Source organism: Podarcis gaigeae (genome assembly GCF_964106915.1).
Source record: "Podarcis gaigeae genome assembly, chromosome: 15".
In the NCBI taxonomy this organism is placed as follows: Eukaryota; Metazoa; Chordata; class Lepidosauria; order Squamata; family Lacertidae; genus Podarcis; species Podarcis gaigeae.
The window spans coordinates 39704532-39724878 of record NC_139692.1 but is presented as its reverse complement, the minus strand read 5'-3'; the positions used below and the strand labels follow the sequence as shown (position 1 = coordinate 39724878).

General features: G+C 44.7%; 1 protein-coding gene and 1 long non-coding RNA gene across 3 annotated transcripts in view; one reads left to right on the top strand and one right to left on the bottom strand.

Annotated features, from left to right (window-relative positions):
- CA4 (carbonic anhydrase 4) overlaps positions 1–7400 on the bottom strand; it is a 255167-nt gene extending 247767 nt beyond the window's left edge. The window contains exon 1 of one of the 2 annotated variants that reach the window (XR_014558347.1): positions 6891–7400. Coding sequence is in view for 1 of the 2 variants with exons in the window: in XM_083714795.1 (XP_083570921.1) it covers positions 6891–6951 (61 nt within the window). In the remaining variant the exon portion in view is untranslated. The remainder of the gene's footprint in view (positions 1–6890) is intronic. The other variant, XM_083714795.1, reaches the window with a different exon arrangement.
- The window catches only part of LOC310832730, a 43706-nt gene extending 29944 nt beyond the window's left edge, over positions 1–13762 (top strand). The window contains exons 5-6 of the long non-coding RNA XR_014558378.1: positions 613–739; positions 13353–13762. This is a non-coding gene — a long non-coding RNA (uncharacterized lncRNA). The remainder of the gene's footprint in view (positions 1–612; positions 740–13352) is intronic.
- The last annotated feature ends 6585 nt before the right edge of the window (positions 13763–20347 follow it).

The following is a 20347-nucleotide window of genomic DNA, read 5'->3' as shown; positions in this document are numbered from 1 at the left end:
GTCTCCTGTTGACTCATCCATTTTCTCCTGCCTTGTCAGATCAACCCTAACTCTTTTCCTGTCCTTGCTTTGGTCTTAATGAAGACTCCCCCATTTCTTCCCTCTTGGTCTGACTGTGATAAAGGGGACCAAAATGGGCAAGCAAAATGTTCAGCGTGGGTGTGGTTGCAACACCTTCCTTAAGGCTAAAAACAGATGGTGGGAGCTTCTGGAAATGATTGATGGAATCATATTCAGAACTTTCCAGGATTAGCCAAGGAAACTGATAAGCAAACACTGGATTGAAGACAGGGAAAATAAAGTAGGGGTGGGGAGGGAGTTTGGATCCAGCCACTGAGCCAGATACTTATCTCTCCATTTCTCTGTCAGTCAAGTACTACATCAGATTCTTCAAAATGTAGACAGCCTGCCCATAGCTCAGTGGTAGAGCATCTGCTTTGCATGTAGAAGGTCTCAGGTTCAATCCCCAGCATCTCTAGGTAGGACTGGGAGAGAATGCCTGCCTGAAACTCTGGAGAGCTGCTGCCAGTCAGTGAAGACAATATTGAACTAGATGGGCCAGTGATCTGAATCAGTATAAGGCAGCTTCCTACGCTCCTGTTTGTTTTGCAGAGAAGGGCCCTTGACTTCTGCCCCAAAGACCTACCCGGACGGCACTGGAATTGCATTTTGGGCCCCTCCTGCTGTGTGGGGCACTTGACTTCTGCCCCAAGAGTCCCATTCTGAAGGTGCAATGTGGGTATATATATCTCATTTAGGGGCAAGATGAATCCATTGCCCACTCTTGAGATTTAACGTCGCCTGGGGGGAAGGAGCTGAGCCTTGAAGAATGACAGTTCTAGCAAAATCCGAAGAAGCACATTTGAAGAAGGCATTCCTGACAGGCCCAAAGAAATGGGGACAGCAGTTTACCAGGGGGCAGGAATGGGAAAGGAGGGCCTGTCCATGATAAACAGGGACAGTTGGAAAACGTATGTGTCAGAGTAAGTGAATGCAAAGCGATCAGCCCTTGAGTCCCAACTCAGCACTTCTTTCTTTGAAAAACTCCTGCTTGTTAACATGAAGAGAACAAAATAAGGTCAAGCCTGTGCTTGGTACGGGATGGTGAGAGGGCAGAGGAAACCTTGCTCACTCATTAACTATACTTAAAAGAAACAAAACAAAAACTCAATAGGGGAGAATACCGGGCGGACTTTAAACTGACAGTGCCTTGTGGACGTGACAGGGCTATGGATTATTATCTTCTCTCTCTCTCTTTTAATGCGCTTTGTTAGTTCAAGAGGCTCACCTTCCTGATTCAGTGCTTTTTGTTGTGGACATAGTTGAATCCTGCTGGCTGCAATCTCTTTCATCACTGGGAGGTGGAGCTTGGGGCATGCATTTCTGAGCATGGACAGAGTGCCCAGGCAGAAGATGAGGAGAGAGTTTATCAGCACCTCAGTTCCACTTACTTGAATAGGATGTGATTGCCCTACTGGGATAAAATTCCCACTCTGTCACCGTATTTTTGGAGTGAACTGGAGCCAGTGTGGATAAATTGAAGTGAGGCCTACTTGCGAATACATTGAATAGTAATAGTAATAATAATAATAATAATAATATCCCAAAGAAGTGGCATAGTTTTTGTCCCCTCCGTTTTATCCTCATAACAACTCTGCAAGAAAGGTCAAGCAGAGTGATCAAGATTAAACTGCAAACAAACCAACCCAAACAAAATCCTGTATATTTTGAGGAAATATGTTAAGATTATTTTATGTGGTGCAAGAGGGAGGAGGCGGAGAGAGAGAGTGTAATATTTATTTATTGGATTGATTGCTTTTCTAAGCTGCCCTTCCTCCTCATGGGGAGGCATTTAGAAGTCAGGGTCCTCCAGTGCATCTTGACTGGCAAGAGATTCAGGACAGACAAAAGGGAAGTCCTTCTGATGTCCTTATGGATAGTTGATATGATTTGCAGCAGGGCTGGGTAACCCTGTGTCCCTCCTGATGTGTGGCCAATGGCTAGGGATGATGGGAGATGTAGTCTGACAACATCCTTAATGGCTTCCCTTACCCCTTACATGCACAATCCTCATGACAACCCTGTGAGGTAGGTTTGTCTGAGAATCAGTGAGTCAGTAAGAAGTGACCCTGATTGGGAGAGAAACTGCCCAGTGAACTTCATGGGTGAGGGTCCCTTTAGACCTAATCTGAGCCTCTAATCTGTGTCCCCTCCCACAGATATTGTTGGACTCCGGCTCCCTTTAGCCTTGACCATTGGGGTGGTGCTGTGGTCTAAACCACTGAGCCTCTTGGGCTTGCCGATCAGAAGGTTGGCGGTTCAAATCCCCGCAACGGAGTGAGCTGCTGTTGCTCTGTCCCAGCTCCTGCCAACCTAGCAGTTTGAAAGCATGCCAGTGTAAGTAGACAAGTATGGACTGCTGTGGCAGGAAGGTAAACAGCATTTCCGTGCACCCTGGTTTCCGTCACGGTCTCCCGTTGTGCCAGAAGCGGCTTAGTCATGCTGGCCACATGACCCGGAAAGCTTTCTGTGGACAAACGGTGGCTCCCTCAGCTTGAAAGCGAAATGAACCCCATAGTCGCCTTTGACTGGACTTAACTGTCCTGCTCACTGGGACTGATGAGAGTTGGAGTCTGACAGCTTCTGGGATGTTGACCTTCTGTGCTGCATGCAATTAAAATTAGACTTCCTGTCTTTACATCACACCTTCCGTTTGCCTCATGATTTGGAATTGTCCGCCTATTGAGCTCCTGCAAGCCTTTGGCTTTCCTCAAACAAGCTGATACTGTGCATGGCACATGTCCGCCTTACCAAATATCTCAGATCCTTTTTACCTGGAGGTGCGGAAAATATAACCTGGTCATATCTACATCACCATATATTTAAAGCATATGAATTTCCCCCAAAGAATGCTGGTAACTGTAGTTTACCTCCCACATACCTGCAATTCCCAGCACCCTTCACAAACTACGATTCCCAGGATTCCTTGGGGGAAGCTATGGGCTTTAAAATTTTGCATGTATCCAACCCATGCCAAACCACAATGTCCCTACTGTGGGTTGTGCGTTCTGGAGGTGAGAACAGAATCTCTGTTCTCTCAGCTCACCCCAGGCTGTCGGTGGCTTTCTACAACCTTTTTTAATGATAGCTAGTTAATGTTTGCTTATATCTCTGATGGTTGAATGACAAGGTTCATCCATCAAGGGTTTATTTTATTTTTTTACGGCCTTTGCCAAAGTTGGAAGCATTAAAAAACAAAGGGGGAAATGTCACTGTTCTCTTCTTTCCTGCACACCCCCATTCCCTTGCTTTGATGTAGAGGCTTTATAGAGTTTTAGAGAAGCTTGTGGTGCACTCGGCCCAAGCTATTTCCTGATGTGAAAGTGGGAATCTTTAGCTTTTGTTATAAATGTTGCTCGTTCTTAAGATCAATTGAAAAGCAACACTTGCATGGACAGAGGAAAAAGATGAATTTGTATGATGTAGACATTGCAGGATGCTGGAATAGTTGGGCCATTGGCCTGATCCAGAAGGCTCATCTTCTGTTCTTATCTGGATGTTTGGGGGCAATATAGATATTTCTGAAGTTTGGGGATATTTTTGAGGACTGGCAGGTTGCTGCTTCTGAATGCATCTACCTCTGTACCAGGGAGGCTAATGTGACTGCCGTGCTTGATTTATATCTGTGCTTTTCATGCTGTCTTACTTGATAGTTATCCTGATATGCTTTTACTTTTTGAGATGTGATTGATTTTCTTTTTTTAAGTGAGTGACTATTATTATTATCATCATCATCATACTTGAGATTTTGAGTACTGCTTTGGGGGGGATATGTTTATTTTAAAAAGCAGCGTGTGCATGATTAAAATCAATAAATAAATTTAGCACTGTTGCTTTCCCACAGACAAGAGCATTTTGCATGGGAAATTTGCAGCTGTTGATGCAAGGCAAAGGTGAAATTTGAACCCATGCCCCTCTGATTCTGTGCCCCCCCCCAAGCTATTTTCTGGATCACACCAGCATTCCATGTCTTCCTGCAGCTTTTGTTTAATATTTCTTGGGAGCCTTTTTTTTTTTTTTTTTGTATCTCTGCCAAGCTAATATTGACAACAAGATAGGATATTTACGCGGGAGCTATTTTTCCATAGCCAAAAAACCCATCCCCAAACATGTTTGCATTTTTCTGAACAATACTGTTATTTCAAGATAAGAAATTAAAACAAACAACACCCCCCCAAGCATACACATAAGTAAACGTGCATAAGATTGTGGTATGAAGCTCGGTTTTTCAGATTTCCACACGTTTACCTGGGAGTAGGTACTGTTAATTCAGTGGGGCTTACTTCTGAGTAGACATGCAGAGGATTGCACTGTGACATAGTTCAGACATGGCCATTTTGTCAAGTCTTCTGTGCAATAAGACAAATTTTAACTAACGTTCTGAAAAGTTTGCCAGCTGCTTCACCAGTAAGTGAAATTTAGAGGCCGGGGGCGTTTTGAGGTTGCATGAGACGGGGTAGAGAAGTCCTCGCTTTGGGTGGCATTCAATCCATTGATTTCAATTAATCTACTCTGAGTAGTGTTGGATATCACGCTTTAGCATTAAAACTCCCTGAGCATTTTCTATATAATATTGTTATGCTGTACGAACACATGAGCTCTGTCACTGCCTCCCAATTACAGTTACAGCCTCATTTTTGTCTTTGAAGATTTGGCATCAATCACTATGTTTCTGCAAAATAATAGAATACAAAAGTAAGTGCTTTCCTTCCCCCCCCCCCAAAAAAATTCAGTCATACAAAAATTTGTAGGCCCACTGAAATGAACAGAGCTGAGTTAGTTGCTCATTAATTTCAGAGGATCTTCTGTGAGTATGACTAATGCTAAGATACAACCCAGTAAAACTTTATAAGGGGAAACAGGAGAGAAAGGAGAGATGGGAGTGAAAACGAAATTGCCTCTGGAGGCAAACCACCAAATCAAGGGACCCTATACACATTATAGCCCAATTCTCCTAAAAACACATGACATATTGTATTTTCTTCTCCCACTATGTTATAAAAAATTGCTCCATATTGCAGTTATCTTATTATCTTGTCTTCTTTCTTGGGTTATTTGAATATTTGTTTATTTTATTTTAGCTACTTTATCCCACTTTTAATTTCCAATTTGATATTAAGAGATTGTTGTTGTTGTTTTTAACCCTAGTTATAGTTGATGATTCATTAAGGAAATGAATAGGATACAATTTGATTGTGAAAAAGTTAGCACCCACAAGGGAGGCCTGCAGACGTGATAAAATGCACACCCGTATTCTTGAACATCAAGCAGCTCTGTGAGAGAATAGAAAAGCTGACTAGATTCTTAGGAACACAGGAAGCTAGCTGACTCTACACCAACTCAGGGCTTTTCTGAGAAACCTGGTTTACTGAGCATTTATCCTGATTTCCTTGCACAAAGATCGCATGTTAGAACACATCTAGTCACTATCAACCATTCTTTCGAATTCATTTACAACGACATGCATTTATCCTGAATTCACCCTGATTTGCTTGCAGGGTATGTATACACTTCTTCCCATAAATAATTCGCTTTTCAAACCATATAATAAGAAAGTCACTAATAAGAGAGTGGGGAAAACATAAAGACTTGTTAGAATGGAAAACACCATGGTGGCTGTCACCTACTGAAGCATTTTCACTTAAGTCGACCAAAAAGTAAGTTGGTTGACATACAGAGAGTTATTAACAGAGGATGAAGATAAATTCAAAGGAATAGGATGAGTTGAAAGATTACTTACAAAGTTGGTTACACCATAGGCAACCAAACAAGATTTTTAAGCAAGATAATAAAAAGGGGGTTGGTTATATAGTCTCCAGATTTAAAAAAGAAATAGTGGAAGAGAATTTTAAGTTGCTTAAAAAAGCATATAGCATTTTATTAGAATGGGAAACTAAAGATGAAGAAGTTAAATCAGTTATGATTAAATGGGCCCAAGGATGTGGGACACAACATTCAATTTGAAAGTTGGGGAAAACTGTGGAAAGTTGATATAAAATTTACAGATTGCATATTATTAAGAGAAAATTACATGAAAATGATGTATAGATGGTATATTACACCAGTGAAAATAGCTAAGATGTTTAGGAAAGAAAATAATAGATTCCCCTAAAATTTATGAATATTTGTTTGAATCCCTTCCAGTGACAGTGTGGAGAGGCACCATCAGACTTTGTCTGTCTTGCCCAGAATCATCTGCTCTGGCTTGGCAGCATCCCTCTCAGGGGTCCTGAACAGGGGAATCAGTCCCATCACCTGCTTCCTATTTAATGGGATATGTGAGGGATTGAACCCTGGAACATCTGCATGTAAAGCAGGTCATCTGCAGCTGAAAAGGCTCACCAATGCAGACTTTTAATCTTTTATAAACTGAAGACATCAGTTTGCCATTTGTGGGGTTGGGGGGAAAGGAATCAAAAGCATAAATAAAGCCTTTCTCTTCTTGATCTGATAGAACACATATTTTCACGGCACAAATTCAATGACAGGAAACATAAATCAACTACACGTATGGACGTGTATCAGGCGGGCGAGTGAAATGAAGTCGAGCCACACTCTTCCGATTGCATCTTTGCAAAATAATATCCCTGGAGCCCCGTTGTTTAAAAACAAATCAACCCCATTAGAAACTGATTCACATCCTTAGGAGAATTAAGAGCATGTAGAGATGATAGACAGACAGATAAACATATAGCATAGTAGATTAAAAATAAAACATAGCCAGCAGCCAATGATACTGTCAGATTGCTGGGGTCTTCCAAAAATCAGATTAGTAAGCTGAAAAAGAAGCTGTACTTAGCATCCTTGAGGAAAATGGATAAAGGACTCACCCTCTGAAGCGGCTGCAGCAAAATACAGGGAGAGCAGAACTAGGAAATTCAGGAATCCCATGATCTCTCTTCCAGATGAGCTGGAAAGATGTACCAGCGTAGATCCCTGTATACATGATCCCAGACCTGTCCTGGGGTTTTTATACAGGAGGAGGGCAAGCAGCCCTGATCACCTTTCCTGGACATAAGCAGGAGGATGGAGGAGACACCTCCCCTTTTAAATTCCTCCAGCTATAAACTGTAATAACGATCCCGTCTCCTTTGAAACTTCTTCATTTCCTCCACACCCCTTCAGCGGCTGCTGTCAAGGGAGCAAGATTCTCCTGTGGCCCTGAAGAGCTGTCTGTGAAATGAACTTAGCCAGATGACTAGTAACTTATTAGTTAAGTCAAACTTTTCTTTTACCCCTCACCCCACTTTCCTATTTCTCATTATTGCGCCTTGGCTCCGGGATATTGGCAGATAAGGCAGATAATTCAATGTTTCTTTTATGGCTGTGATATTGCTTCTCTTCCTCCCTCCCCCCCTCCCTACCCCATCCAGTGAAACATTGTGGATCATAATCAACTGAACTAGCATGAGAAATATGATATTGATGCAGGAATAATAACAAAAACATCCTCTCTGGTGCTGATGGATTCTTCTGCATATAATGCTCAGCAAGGCAGCTGTGCTGGTTTGAGAGAATTCAAATATCTAAGTGAGTTTGTTTGGGCTATCCACTTTCTGTGGCAGCACAGTACACTGGTTAGAGCCAGGGTGTCAAGTGCCACATTCAAATGGGAGTAATTTGTCAGGGGCCAGAGCTAAAGATGGCAGGAATGACTCTTTTTTTCATTTTTTTTCTTTCTACCCCCCCCAGCATGGATATTGTTATTTTAAACAAAAACAACAATAATAAAGAGTTTACCAGGCTTTATCATGCCTGTGTACCAGGACAGGACTTCTAGTGCACCACTGTCAATAAGTTAGTTCAGTCAATATCCAGTTCTCGGAGTCCAGGGCACTCATTCACAGAAAAACTTCCCCATTGCATCTCTGCATGAGTTACTGTTCTAGTTTTGCAGCCTTCTTCTCATCCTCCGCCGACTCTTAGTCATTCTGCTGCATCTTTACTTTGGCTATACTTGGTTCATTCGATCCTTCCCAACGCATGGAGACACAGCAGAACCTCTTCATAGGAGGCTGCCTGTTGTGTCTCTCCATGGTGTGCTGCCTTAGGCTCTTCTCAGTTTGTTTCTGCTGAGAGCAGCCTGGCAGTTCTCCTGTATCTTTGCAATTGGTATGATTGGACAATCCAGTCACATCTAAGGCATGGAGGCAGTAGAATTATTCTCCTCACTCACTCAGAGGAGTCTGCCCATTGTGTCTCTGTGTGAGCCACTTGCTCTGCTCAGGAACTGCCAAATCTCTGTGCAGTGCCCCAATGTGGTGAACCTTTGAGCTGCAGGTGTAGGCCTTCTCAGTGAAAGTCCCTCAGGCCCTGGACTGACTCCAGCTGACCCCGGCTAGCTACTGAGTCCCTCTTGGACAGGAAGGAACATAAAAGGGGCTTCCTGTCCTAGCTCAGCCTTGCTGAAGCAAGGTCTTTCTTAGCCCTGGTGTGTCCCTTCGTCTTTTGTCATTCTTTGGGTCACAGGCTTGCTCCTTGATCATACCACCTGCTTTGCCCTGTGGTTCTCTGATCCAACACTTCATCCTGACTCCTCACTGACTTCTGCCATGGCCCTCGGCTCACCCTGGACTGCTGCCCATGCCCCAATCAGGAGGTGTGCTCAGAAAAGCAATTTGTCTAGAAATGTGTGGCAGTGGTAGCTTATGCCCATTAGGACCAGTGGAAGAGAGAGCAGGGAGCTCACAGTTAGGCGGAGCCAGAGCCCATGAGAGCCAGTCAACTCTTTCTAGTTTTGTCACCATCTTCCTCCCTGCTGAGTTCTGCATGGGCAATATGGAGACTGAACAGGAGGAAGTTGACAGAAAGTGCAGTGTCCCATTTGCCCTAATGGACCAGATAATAATATTTGTCAGTCACTTTTCTCACAGTGAAACCCAAAGTGACTTAAATTAAAAACGATTAAGAACAAAAAACTAAAAACTAAAAATACCCTTATAGAGATAAAAGGCAGGAGTCCCTCCCCACTAAAAGAGACCACCTTTCAAATCAAGTGCTGAAAGCCTGGAGAAGGAGAAAAATATTTGGCTGCAGGCTAAAACTGGATAAAGATAGCACCAGACATGCCTCCCTGGGAAGAGTATTTAAAAATGCAAACCAGCAACCTTCATGTTAATGGCCGGTATTTTGCAGGAGCGATTTGAACACATATCAGAAATTTAGCTTTGTGCAATTAAAGTGGGTTAAAGGGCTCTGTGAGCTGTGGCTCAACAAATCCACTTCAATAAATAAATAAAATCAGATTGTTTGCAGATTCCTGCATTGCAGGGGGTTGGACAAGATGACCCTCGTGGGCCCTTCCAACTCTATGATTCTCTGATTCTGTTAGGAAAGTGACAGCGGAATGTACCGAAAAGTGCGGGATGAATGATCCAGACTCCAATCCAGACTTGATGTCGCCTGACTGCATCAGCTTAATGCAAGCAGATCAGGATGAATCCTCAATAAGCAGCCCATCTGGAGGAGCCCCAACACATCTATTTGGTTCTGATTCAGGGTTGCAACACACTCTTCCTCTATCAGACATCTGAGAAGCAATGCATGTGATCCAATGTTATATTTCTAACAGGAGCCATCCTGAGGCCCCTGAGAATCGCTCACACAAAGATAGAGAGATGCAAGGTTGATGGCTCTCTTTTGTGTTTTGTTTCTGGTTATCCAGTACTCAGGACAAAAAGCACATCAGATAAGCTTTTGGATCCTGGCACTCACCGAACATGCTCTGATCCCTTTAATCATCAGCTCCCCACCCTTCAGCTGATGCAATTTGCACTGAAAAAGCAAACAACCTGCATATTAACCAAGGTTGGCTTTGAGGTCACATCCATACCATCCATTTAAATAAGGCTGCCATACATCCAGGTTTTCCCAGAATTCTTTGGGGAAAGCCATTAAGAGTGACTAACCAATGGGGCTGTCTGCCTTCTTATTCTTGATGTTGCAAAGATGTTCTTTTCTCTTCTTAGCATCTGAGCTGTTATCCCTGTGTAAAACTTCTTAACTTGGCCATTGGATAATGTACACCACATTGCCAGCATTGCATGTTGGGAATGATATTAAATGGTATCCATTCATTACTTTGGGGGTCCCCGAAGCCTGTCAGATTGCATGTATAATCTTCAATTATCTAAAGGGCTTTCACACGGATAAAGCATGTTTTCTCCTGCTCTGGAGGCTAGGACCCGAACCAATGGGTCCAGGTTATAAGAAAGGAGATTCCAATTAAACATCAGGAAGAACTTTCTGAAAATAGGGACGTCCCATTCCATAATGATAATTTTACCATTTATACGCCACACATCTTACAGGGTTGCCCCAGCCACTCTGGGCAACTTCCAACATAATAAAACATTAAACATTAAAAAAAAACAACCCTTCCCTCTACAGGATTGCCTTCAGACAGCTCAGAGATTGGATAACTCCATACCCTCCAACATTTCTCTGATGAAAATAGGGACATCCCTGGAAAATAGGGACACTTGGAGGGTCTGATAGTTGTTTGATGGTAGAACTGACTCCCTTGGGAGGTGGTAGAATCACCTTCCTTGGAGGTTTCTATGCGGTGGGTGGATAGTCATTCCTGCATTGCAGGGGGTTGGACTAGATGACCCTTGGGGTTCTTTCCAATTCTACAATTCTATGATTCTACCATTCAGTAGGCACAAATGGCCACATGGAAGATGATGCTTTCGAGCGGCAACTCCAAGTAAAAACCTGCTGGCACATGGAACCTGACCCCTTAAACTCGCAGTTAACGAAAAACTCTTTCTCATTTATTTATCTCAAACAAAATCAATGTGTTGTCCCCCCATCCCCCGACATCCTAATAGTCCTTCTTAAATGTACCAGAATTTGTTTATGTTCCTCTGCAAGACATTTATCATGTGACTGAATGCCAAGCTGAAGTTACACTCTTCTAAAAGATTATGATGGGCAGCATCCAACTCAATTTTGCTTTTGTGTGTGTTATGGTACACACCAGTACAGTTTTTGCACCATGACCTCTTCTTCTGCCGCCCATAACAGGTATTTTGTGCTGGCATTCGCAATACTTTTCTCTGGATATTAGTACCAGCACCTCATTTTTAACAAAGACTGGGTCTAACCGTACATATCTTTGCAGCAGCCTTCTTGCTCCTGCTGCCTGTCATCACCCTCGGATAGTCTCTCTTGGAGTTTAGATTACTTCATATTTTGGATTCTTGGGGGGAAATTTCCCTCCTAAAGGACAATCCATCACAGTTCCTCGGCAGATGCACTGCAGCAAGGAATTTATGAAGGATGGAAAAAGCAAGGCATTATAACAACGCTCTTGGCTTGGGCTCCAGGACAGCTCCTCTTCCGATACATCAGTCCTGTTTTCTGCAGAAAAATCCCCAGGAAACCGGAGGTTCAGTCAGCATCTCTAGATAAGCCCGACTTCAGCTGGGGAGGGTGGGATATGAATAAAATTTTATTACTCTTATTATAAAACTCTTGCTTGTCGCTTGACAGGAAGGAAGGCAGAGGTGAAAAGGCTTGGCATGAAAATCTTGCCAGTGGGATGGACGACTGCGATAAAAGGACCGCCTCCACCCTTTCTTTCATTATTGTTTCAGATGGGTTTTTTCACCTTTCAAAGCAAGCATTTTCTCAAAGGGGATTATGTGATCAAGAGACTAATAACACAGGCAAAGGAACCTCCCCCCCAAGAACCACATTCCCACCTGGGCAATCTTCTGGGGGGCCACCTGCTGGACTGGGGAGGGCCAGCGGCAGGTTTACAGCATATTAAATAATAAAACATTAAAGGTAAAGGGTAAAGGGACCCCTGACTGTTAGGTCCAGTTGTGGCCGACTCTGGGGTTGCAGCGCTCATCTCGCTTTACTGGCCGAGGGAGCCAGTGTACAGCTTTTGGGTCATGTGGCCAGCATGACTACGCCACTTCTGGCGAACCAGAGCAGTGCACAGAAACGCCGTTTACCTTCCCGCCGGAGGGGTACCTATTGATCTACTTGCACTTTGACGTGCTTTCAAACTGCTAGGTTGGCAGGAGCAGGGACTGAGCAACAGGAGCACACCCCGTCCCGGGGATTCGAACCACTGACCTTCCGATCGGCAAGGCCTAGGCTCTGTGGTTTAACCCACAGCGCCACCCGCATCCCAATAAAACATTAGCCAATAATTTATCCCAGTAAAACATTAGCCAATAATTTATCCCAGTAAAACATTAGCCAATAATTTATCCCAATAAAACATTAGCCGCATGATGTTACTCCAGCCTAATCAGGAGCCTCTTTTATAGGGCTGGGTGAGTGTGGGCCTCACCCTCTAGGCCAGGTGGAAAGCGCCTTGCAGGGAGCGGTTTTCACGACCCACAGCCAGGTGATGTTCTGCCGGCCTCATGAGGAGCCTCTTTTTCTACACCAGGGAGGCTCATTTCTTCACCCTCACTCCCACACCCCTCTCTATCCTCCCTCCAGGAAAGCGAGGGGCCTTATCACAGTGCAAGGATGCATTCCTGCCAGGCAAAAGCACTCAAGGAAAAGTGCAGAGCAGTCACCTGGGGGAGAGTCTTAGGGCCAGACAGAGAGCTCTTCAAAATGTGGCTAATCTGACCTGCTATGTTTGCTCTTTCATTCTTCTGAGAGAGACACTATTCTTCTGCCTTCGAGTCCTGTCCTGTTGGCGCCGTTTCCTCTATCACATTCCCTCCACTGCTCCCGGTTAATTACATTATGGAATGTCCTCTCCAGAAAAGCTCATTTGGCACCCAAATAAATTATTCCGCCACCAAGTGTATAATTATCTCCCGCTTCTGGTGGCTCACAACATCATATGCTTGCCATTAGCTACCTGCATAGTTTGCTGGTTCTTAGACGGGTGTGTGTTGCTTTATGTGGGCTTTATCTGGAATTGCACTGCTATTTGGGGGGGGGGGGAATTTACCAGAGATTTTAAAAAGTAAGTTCAAGTTAACTGTAAACACAGCTTGAAGTGAACCATGAAATCAGAAAAACAGCCTTCAAATGCCTGCTGAAATAAAAAATAGGTATTCATCAAGCACCTGAATTTCCATGTCAACTGGGATGGGAGTTATAGTTGTTTGTCAGCTGCCTTGAAGGCTGTGTGATGGTAAAATGTTTTAAAATAAGCTAGAATGACTATTTGCCATAGTGGCTGGAGCATGTCCAGAGGAGAGTGACCAGGATGGTGAAGGGTCTGTAGTTTTTGAAGGATGCTGGGAATTGTAGCACTGTAGTGTGTGGGGGGGTGGGGGCTACAATTCTCATAACTCTTTTTTTTTTAGGTGGTCCTGTACTTTAAAAATATGGTGTTTGCACAGTTCACATCCTGTGATGAATATTTTTGGAAGAGCTGAGTTTTGGTTAGAAAATGAGAAAATAAGGATTAAGAAAGATACGATAGCTGCCTTTGAATATTTGCTGGCGAGACCAGAATCAATTAATGGAAATGGAAGATTTCACCAATACATTGTGAAAAAAAATTAAGAGATATTTGATAGTGGTGAAGGCTGCTTTGAGAGGTGTCCAGCTCTCTTTTGCTGGAGGTATTTCAGCAGAGTCCAGACTCTGAACCTCCATCTGTCAGGGTGAAACCTGCCTTGAGCTTGGAGGTCAGAATGGATGACATCTGAGGTAACTTTCTAATACCAAGTCATTTTCTAATAATATAATTTTATATGTATGTTTTTATCTATTTGGGGGAGGGGCAAGGATTGTTATTTTTTTATTTTATACTTTTTTGGGGGGGTAAAAATAAAATAAACAAGCATGAGAAGAAATATGCATGGAGTACATAAACACAGCATGTTTGTTGGCTGCTTGTTTCGAATCCCACAGAATTTTTGCTCCCTCCCCCAATCCCGGCCAGCTGTCACCACCTACAGAGTCTTTGGTCCATGTTGTGCTCTGGATGGTCTGAATGGGTCCCTTCCTGGTCTTGTTGTGGCCTCCACCAATGTGAGTCACCCCCTCCCACCCCCAAAGTGTGGGAAATGCGCGACATTCAGACTCTTGGGGGAAGGTTACACATGGACATGTTGAAGTTGAAATCTGTAGGGATACAGGAATTCTTCTGATACAGGACGGCGACAAAAAAGTCCTGGTGGAAAACTGGAAAGGGATCACAAAGCCTCCTCTTCCCTTCGTAGCTAAAGAGGAAAGCTTTAATCCATTTTAACACAAAACTAGATAACAGGAGCATTTCGTTTGTCTGGACTTTCTAAATGTGCTGTAGGGGGAAGCTCAGTGGCAAAATATCTGCTTTGCTCACAGAAGATTTCCACTTCAATCCCCTCCATCTCCAGGTAGGCTTGGGAAGGTTCCCTGTCTGAAACCTTGGAGAGCTGCTGCCAGTCAGTGTAGACAGTACTAAGCTAGGTGGACCCAGTCGTCTGATTCGGTATAAGGCAACCTCCCTCTGTTAATACCAGGGATATGCTGCTTTTGATAGTTACTAGCCATGATGGCTCTATATACACTGAGGGTGCTGTGGCCCTCCGGACCCTTTTCTCTGGCCCTTGGAAACTCTCCCCAAGCCACTGTTCTACCCCACCCTCTTTGAGTGCTTTTGCCTGGCTGGAATGGGTCCTTGAAGTGTGATAACGTCTCTTACCTCCCTGGAGGGAGGACGGACAGATGTGGGGTGTTTGTGTAGAAATCCTGACTTCTGTGTGGCAGGAATATAGCCCACTGTACAAAAACAAAAGGTAATGCTCTGCTCTGTCTGCTTTGGCCCACTTAACTAGCTATTAGCACGTGGCCCCTGTGGAGGTTGGCAATGAGGGAATGCGGCCCTCAGATGGAAAAATGCTCCCTGCATCTGATAGATATGATGTCTCTGAATAGCAGTTGCTATGGATCGCAAGCGGGGCGAGTGGTTAGCCTCTGTGGGAAACAGGATGCTGAACTGGTCAGGCATTTGGTCTGATCCAGCAGGGATCTTCTGATGTTCTTAATCTCTTAATCAGCTAAGATCTGTCCAATGAACTGGGCAACAATTTCTCTTTTTAAAACAATAAAAAAGACAGGTGTTTATAAGAGGATATTTCATAGCTAGAAACGTTTCAGAAAAGGGCTGTGATGTGATCAAATGGCTGGAGCAACTCTCTGAGGCGAGGTCATCGAGTTTGGTGCTTTTTGGTTCAGAAGAAAAGATGAGCAATGGGTGGGGATGTCATAGAGGTTTGCAGAATTGTTCATGGTGTGAAGAAGAGAGAGGCTTTTCTCTCTCTGGGCTTGTTCACATTTCCGCTCGTGCCATATTTTATTCTGCAGAAAACCCGACTGACATTTGTTACCACTCAGCAGCAAACAGCGGGTTTCTCCATGGAAGGTGGCAGGGCAAACAAAAAGCCTGAGACAAGCGGAAGTGTGGATGAGCATTCTCTCTCATAATGCTAGGCCTCAGGAGCATCTAAAGCAGGGGTCAGTCCACTGTCCCTCAGATCTTGTGGGGGGCCGGATTATATTTTGAGGGGGGGGGAGAAAATGAATTCCTTTGCCCCACAAATAACCCAGAGATGCATTTAAAATAAAAGGACACATTCTACTCATGTAAAAACACGCTGATTCCAGGACCGCCCTCGGGCCGGATTTAGAAGGCAATTGGGCCGGATCTGGTCCCCTGGGCCTTACTTTGCCAACCCATGATCTAAAGGTTCAGGACAGACAAAAGAAATGTCATGCAGTGCATAGTTAAACTATTTAATTAAGCCAACTTAAGTGGCTTCAAAAGAGGATTAGACAAAATCAAGGAGGAGAATTCTTTCACCGGCTACTAGCACAATGGCTGTGCCCCACCCCCTCTGTTGGAGACAGTAGACCTTGGAATTCCAGTTTCCTGGAAACACAGGTGGGGAGAGGAATGTTGCATTCAGGTCCTCCTGTGGGCTTCGCATAGGCAGAGGAATGTCAGAGATGGTACCTCTTGCTTTTTACGGCCTTTCATCCCTGATCCTAATCCTAATTACTGAAAGAAACAACAATATGCTTGGGTAATTGAAATCCTGTACAGTGGTACCTCAAGTTACATACGCTTCAGGTTACATACGCTTTAGCTTACAGACTCCGCTAACCCAGAAATAGTACCTCGGGTTAAGAACTTTGCTTCAGGATGAGAACAGAAATCGTGCTCCGGTGGCGTGGCGGCAGTGGGAGGCCCCATTAGCTAAAGTGGTGCTTCAGGTTAAGAACAGTTTCAGGTTAAGAACTGACCTCCGGAACAAATTAAGTACAGTACTTAACCCGAGGTACCACTGTAGTGGCATAATAAAACCTTTAATGTGGGTTGAGACCTAGACCGTGAGAGTCAAATGTACAGTTTCATGCAACCAATGAAGTAGATTCTAATTCACAAAGCTCTTGTTCCTCAGTCATGCTGAACTTTATAAAATAATTTATAAAGTTATGCTACCACTCAGTGGATTTGTAACTGGCTGACTGACCGAACCCATCCTGGAGAAGAGTGACTAGTGGGGTGCCACAGGGTTCTGTCTTGGGCCCGGTCTTATTCAACATCTTTATCAACGACTTGGATGATGGACTCAAGGGCATCCTGATCAAATTTGCAGATGACACCAAACTGGGAGGGGTGGCTAACACCCCAGAGGACAGGATCACACTTCAAAACGACCTTGACAGATTAGAGAACTGGGCCAAAACAAACAAGATGAATTTTAACAGGGAGAAATGTAAAGTATTGCACTTGGGCAAAAAAAATGAGAGGCACAAATACAAGATGGGTGACACCTGGCTTGAGAGCAGTACATGTGAAAAGGATCTAGGAGTCTTGGTTGACCACATACTTGACATGAGCCAACAGTGTGACGCGGCAGCTAAAAAAGCCAATGCAATTCTGAGCTGCATCAATAGGAGTATAGCATCTAGATCAAGGGAAGTAATAGTGCCACTGTATTCTGCTCTGGTCAGACCTCACCTGGAGTACTGTGTCCAGTTCTGGGAACCACAGTTCAAGAAGGACACTGACAAACTGGAACGTGTCCAGAGGAGGGCAACCAAAATGGTCAAAGGCCTGGAAACGATGCCTTATGAGGAACAGCTAAGGGAGCTGGGCATGTTTAGCCTGGAGAAGAGGAGGTTAAGGGGTGATATGATAGCCATGTTCAAATATATAAAAGGATGTCACATAGAGCAGGGAGAAAGGTTGTTTTCTGCTGCTCCAGAGAAGCGGACACGGAGCAATGGTTCCAAACTACAAGAAAGAAGATTCCACCTAAACATTAGGAAGAACTTCCTGACAGTGAGAGCTGTTCGACAGTGGAATTTGCTGCTAAGGAGTGTGGTGGAGTCTCCTTCTTTGGAGGTCTTTAAGCAGAGGCTTGACAACCATATGTCAGGAGTGCTCTGATGGTGTTTCCTGCTTGGCAGGGGGTTGGACTCGATGGCCCTTGTGGTCTCTTCCAGCTCTATGATTCTATGATTCTATGATTCTATGAATTGTAGAAGGCAATGTTTTACGGTTTATTATTGTTTATATTTTGAACACCAAAATCTTTTAAGGGCCTCTATAGGTCTTGATCTGCCCATGGTTACAAGACACCAAGCCTACCTGATGCCAATAGGATTTCCAAGGTGCAGGTGCTGCCACAATAAAAGATTAACTAAAAGACATCCTTGAGAGGGGGCACTTCATCTTGTCCTGTGATTCTTCTCAGTTGGACAGAGGTTCTCTGCAGTGTCCCAGGCCTCTTCCTAGGAAGAGGTCTGCATGTGAGCTGGATCAGGCAGGACCCGGACACGCAAGACAGGCTGGTTCATGCTTAAAAAGTAGTGCCAAGTTATCTATGTCATTAGAACTACACCCAAAGGAAGAAGCATTCAGCTTTCTTCCACCCACATTCAGCATCTGTTGTTGATATGGTGCAGAGTGAAGGAGCCGTAGCTCACTGGTAGAGCATCAGCTTCACATGCAGAAGGTCACAGGTTCAATTCCTGGCACCTCCAGGTAAGGTTCAGACTGCCCCCGTCTGAAACCCCTTGGAGAGCTGCTTCCAGTCAGTGTGCACTAGACTAGATGGACCACCAGTGGTCTGATTCAGCATAACGTAGTTTTCTATGTTCCATACACTTTCATGCGTATCTTTGCCTTCTTGCTCTCAGTTTTGCATTATATACACATTTTTGCAAAGCAATTTCCCTCAAGATCAGGCATAAGCAAACTTGGCCTTCCAGATGTTTTGGGACTACAACTCCCATCATCCCTAGCTAACAGGACCAGTGGTCAGGGATGATGGGAACTGTAGTCTCAAAACATCTGGAGGGCCGAGTTTGCCTATGCCTGCCCAAGATAGTGCAATTTTTATAAATGATATTTATGCGCATACATATATACATTCGTGTGTGTGTGTGTATGTATAGATATAGATATAGATATAGATATAGATATAGATATAGATATAGATATAGATTAGATATAGATATACACACACATATACATTCGTATGCACACTTTACCAAAAGCTGTGGAGAAGTGCACTGCAAAATTCAGAGGAAGTGTGCCTTTTGAAGGAGTTTCCATTCCCATCTTACTTTGGAAAGTACAAATTAGGTAAGTTCAGCTTTTATGGAAGTAGAATTACGTTTCTCCCTTCTCCCAGGTCCCAACAAGCCTGATGGAGTGGGCCTTGCTGTCCCAGCTCTCCCCCTGCTGCCACCGAGTAGAATGGCAGCTGACAGAGGCAGATCTGGGATAGGAGGAACCAAAAGGCAGCCTCCTCCCCAACAACGAACACTTTTGCAACAGCCATAGAAGCAGCAAGGATAACCACATTGTTCCATGATCAAGGCCGGCCCTACCATTAGGCAAAGCAAGATGTCAGGTGGGGATGGGGATAGTGGTGGCAAATGGTTGGATAAAAGAACTGTGGATGCCCCATTGAGCCTGTCCTGAAACTGGTGCTCGTTGGGACTGGTAGGGTGGTAGACAGGGAGCCCAACAATAGGTGGAGCCAGAGCCAATGACAAGTGGAACTGACTCTGGTTTTGTCTCCATCTTCCTCCCTGCTGGGCAATACTGAGACTAAGGAAGAGGAAGCCAACAGCCAGTGACACACTCTGGGCTGGTTGTGAGTGGGGGACACACTGCCCCCACTTGCCCTAAAGATCCAGCCTTCCCTGCCTGAACCCTCCAAGCTAGCCTGCTGACCTCTGATATAATCAAGGATGCAGTCCCATTGCCAGTGTTGAAATAAGATTCACCTGCACACACCACGAGGGATGCCACCATAGGAACATAAGAAGCAGCCTCATACTGAGCCAGATTGTTGGTGGATCCAGCTCAATATTGCCTACACTGACTCGCAGTGGCTCTCCACCATTTCAGACGGGAGTCTCTTTCCCATCCCTACCTGGAGATGCAGCCAGGGATTTAATCTGGGATCTTCTGCATGCAAAGCGGATGCTCTACCACTGAGCTTACGGGCCCTTCCCATCTCATCATCCTTCGCTGCTTCAGCTGGCAAAACGTCTCAGGCTGGCCATGAACAGTCACACAGTCATCTCCCCACTGGGGACTGGCATTTCCGTGGCTAGTGGCTGCCCCTCATATATGCATAGATCATTTAGCACAGCTCAGGGCAGTATCTCGCTCTGCCCGCACGCCTGTGCCTGCCAAGCGGATCACAAGCACTGCCAGATCTGACAGCCCGAATTCGCCATCATGGGGGTAGAAGGACTGGATCCTGACTGAAACTGAGACTGGGCAACGCCTGTCAAACAAAGAGTTCCCATCAATCCTCTAGGCTTACATTTGCCTCATGGGCTGGTGTGAGGAAAGCCAATTTATGTCCTGCATGGATCAAAGCAGCCCAGAACTGAAACGCACACCCCTTGGAATAGGACATGTCAGCAGCAGCACCTTCGCTGTCATTGACCGTTGACAGGGAGGAGGGAATCGGAGGCTCAAGAAGATGACTCAGTTCTGGTATCCAAGTTGTGTCTCTAAACAAACTGGTTGCCAGCCCTTTGCCCTGTCCCAGAGAGCTGACAGAATTGTCTGAGGATCCTGGGAAAATGCCTTATTGTGGGCCAGACCATTTGTTCAGCTTGCCCAGTACTGGCAGCTCTGACTGGCAGCAGCTCTCTGGGGTTTCAGGTGGAGAGCTGGACTGTCCCATCACTTGCTACTTTATGTTTTTAACTGGAAATGCCAGGAATTGAACATGGGGACATCTGCATGCTAAACAAGTGCTTGACAACTGAGCTAAGGTTCCTACCCCCATTGAGCCCGTTGATATACCTCTGACCACAAGAGAAATGTTTC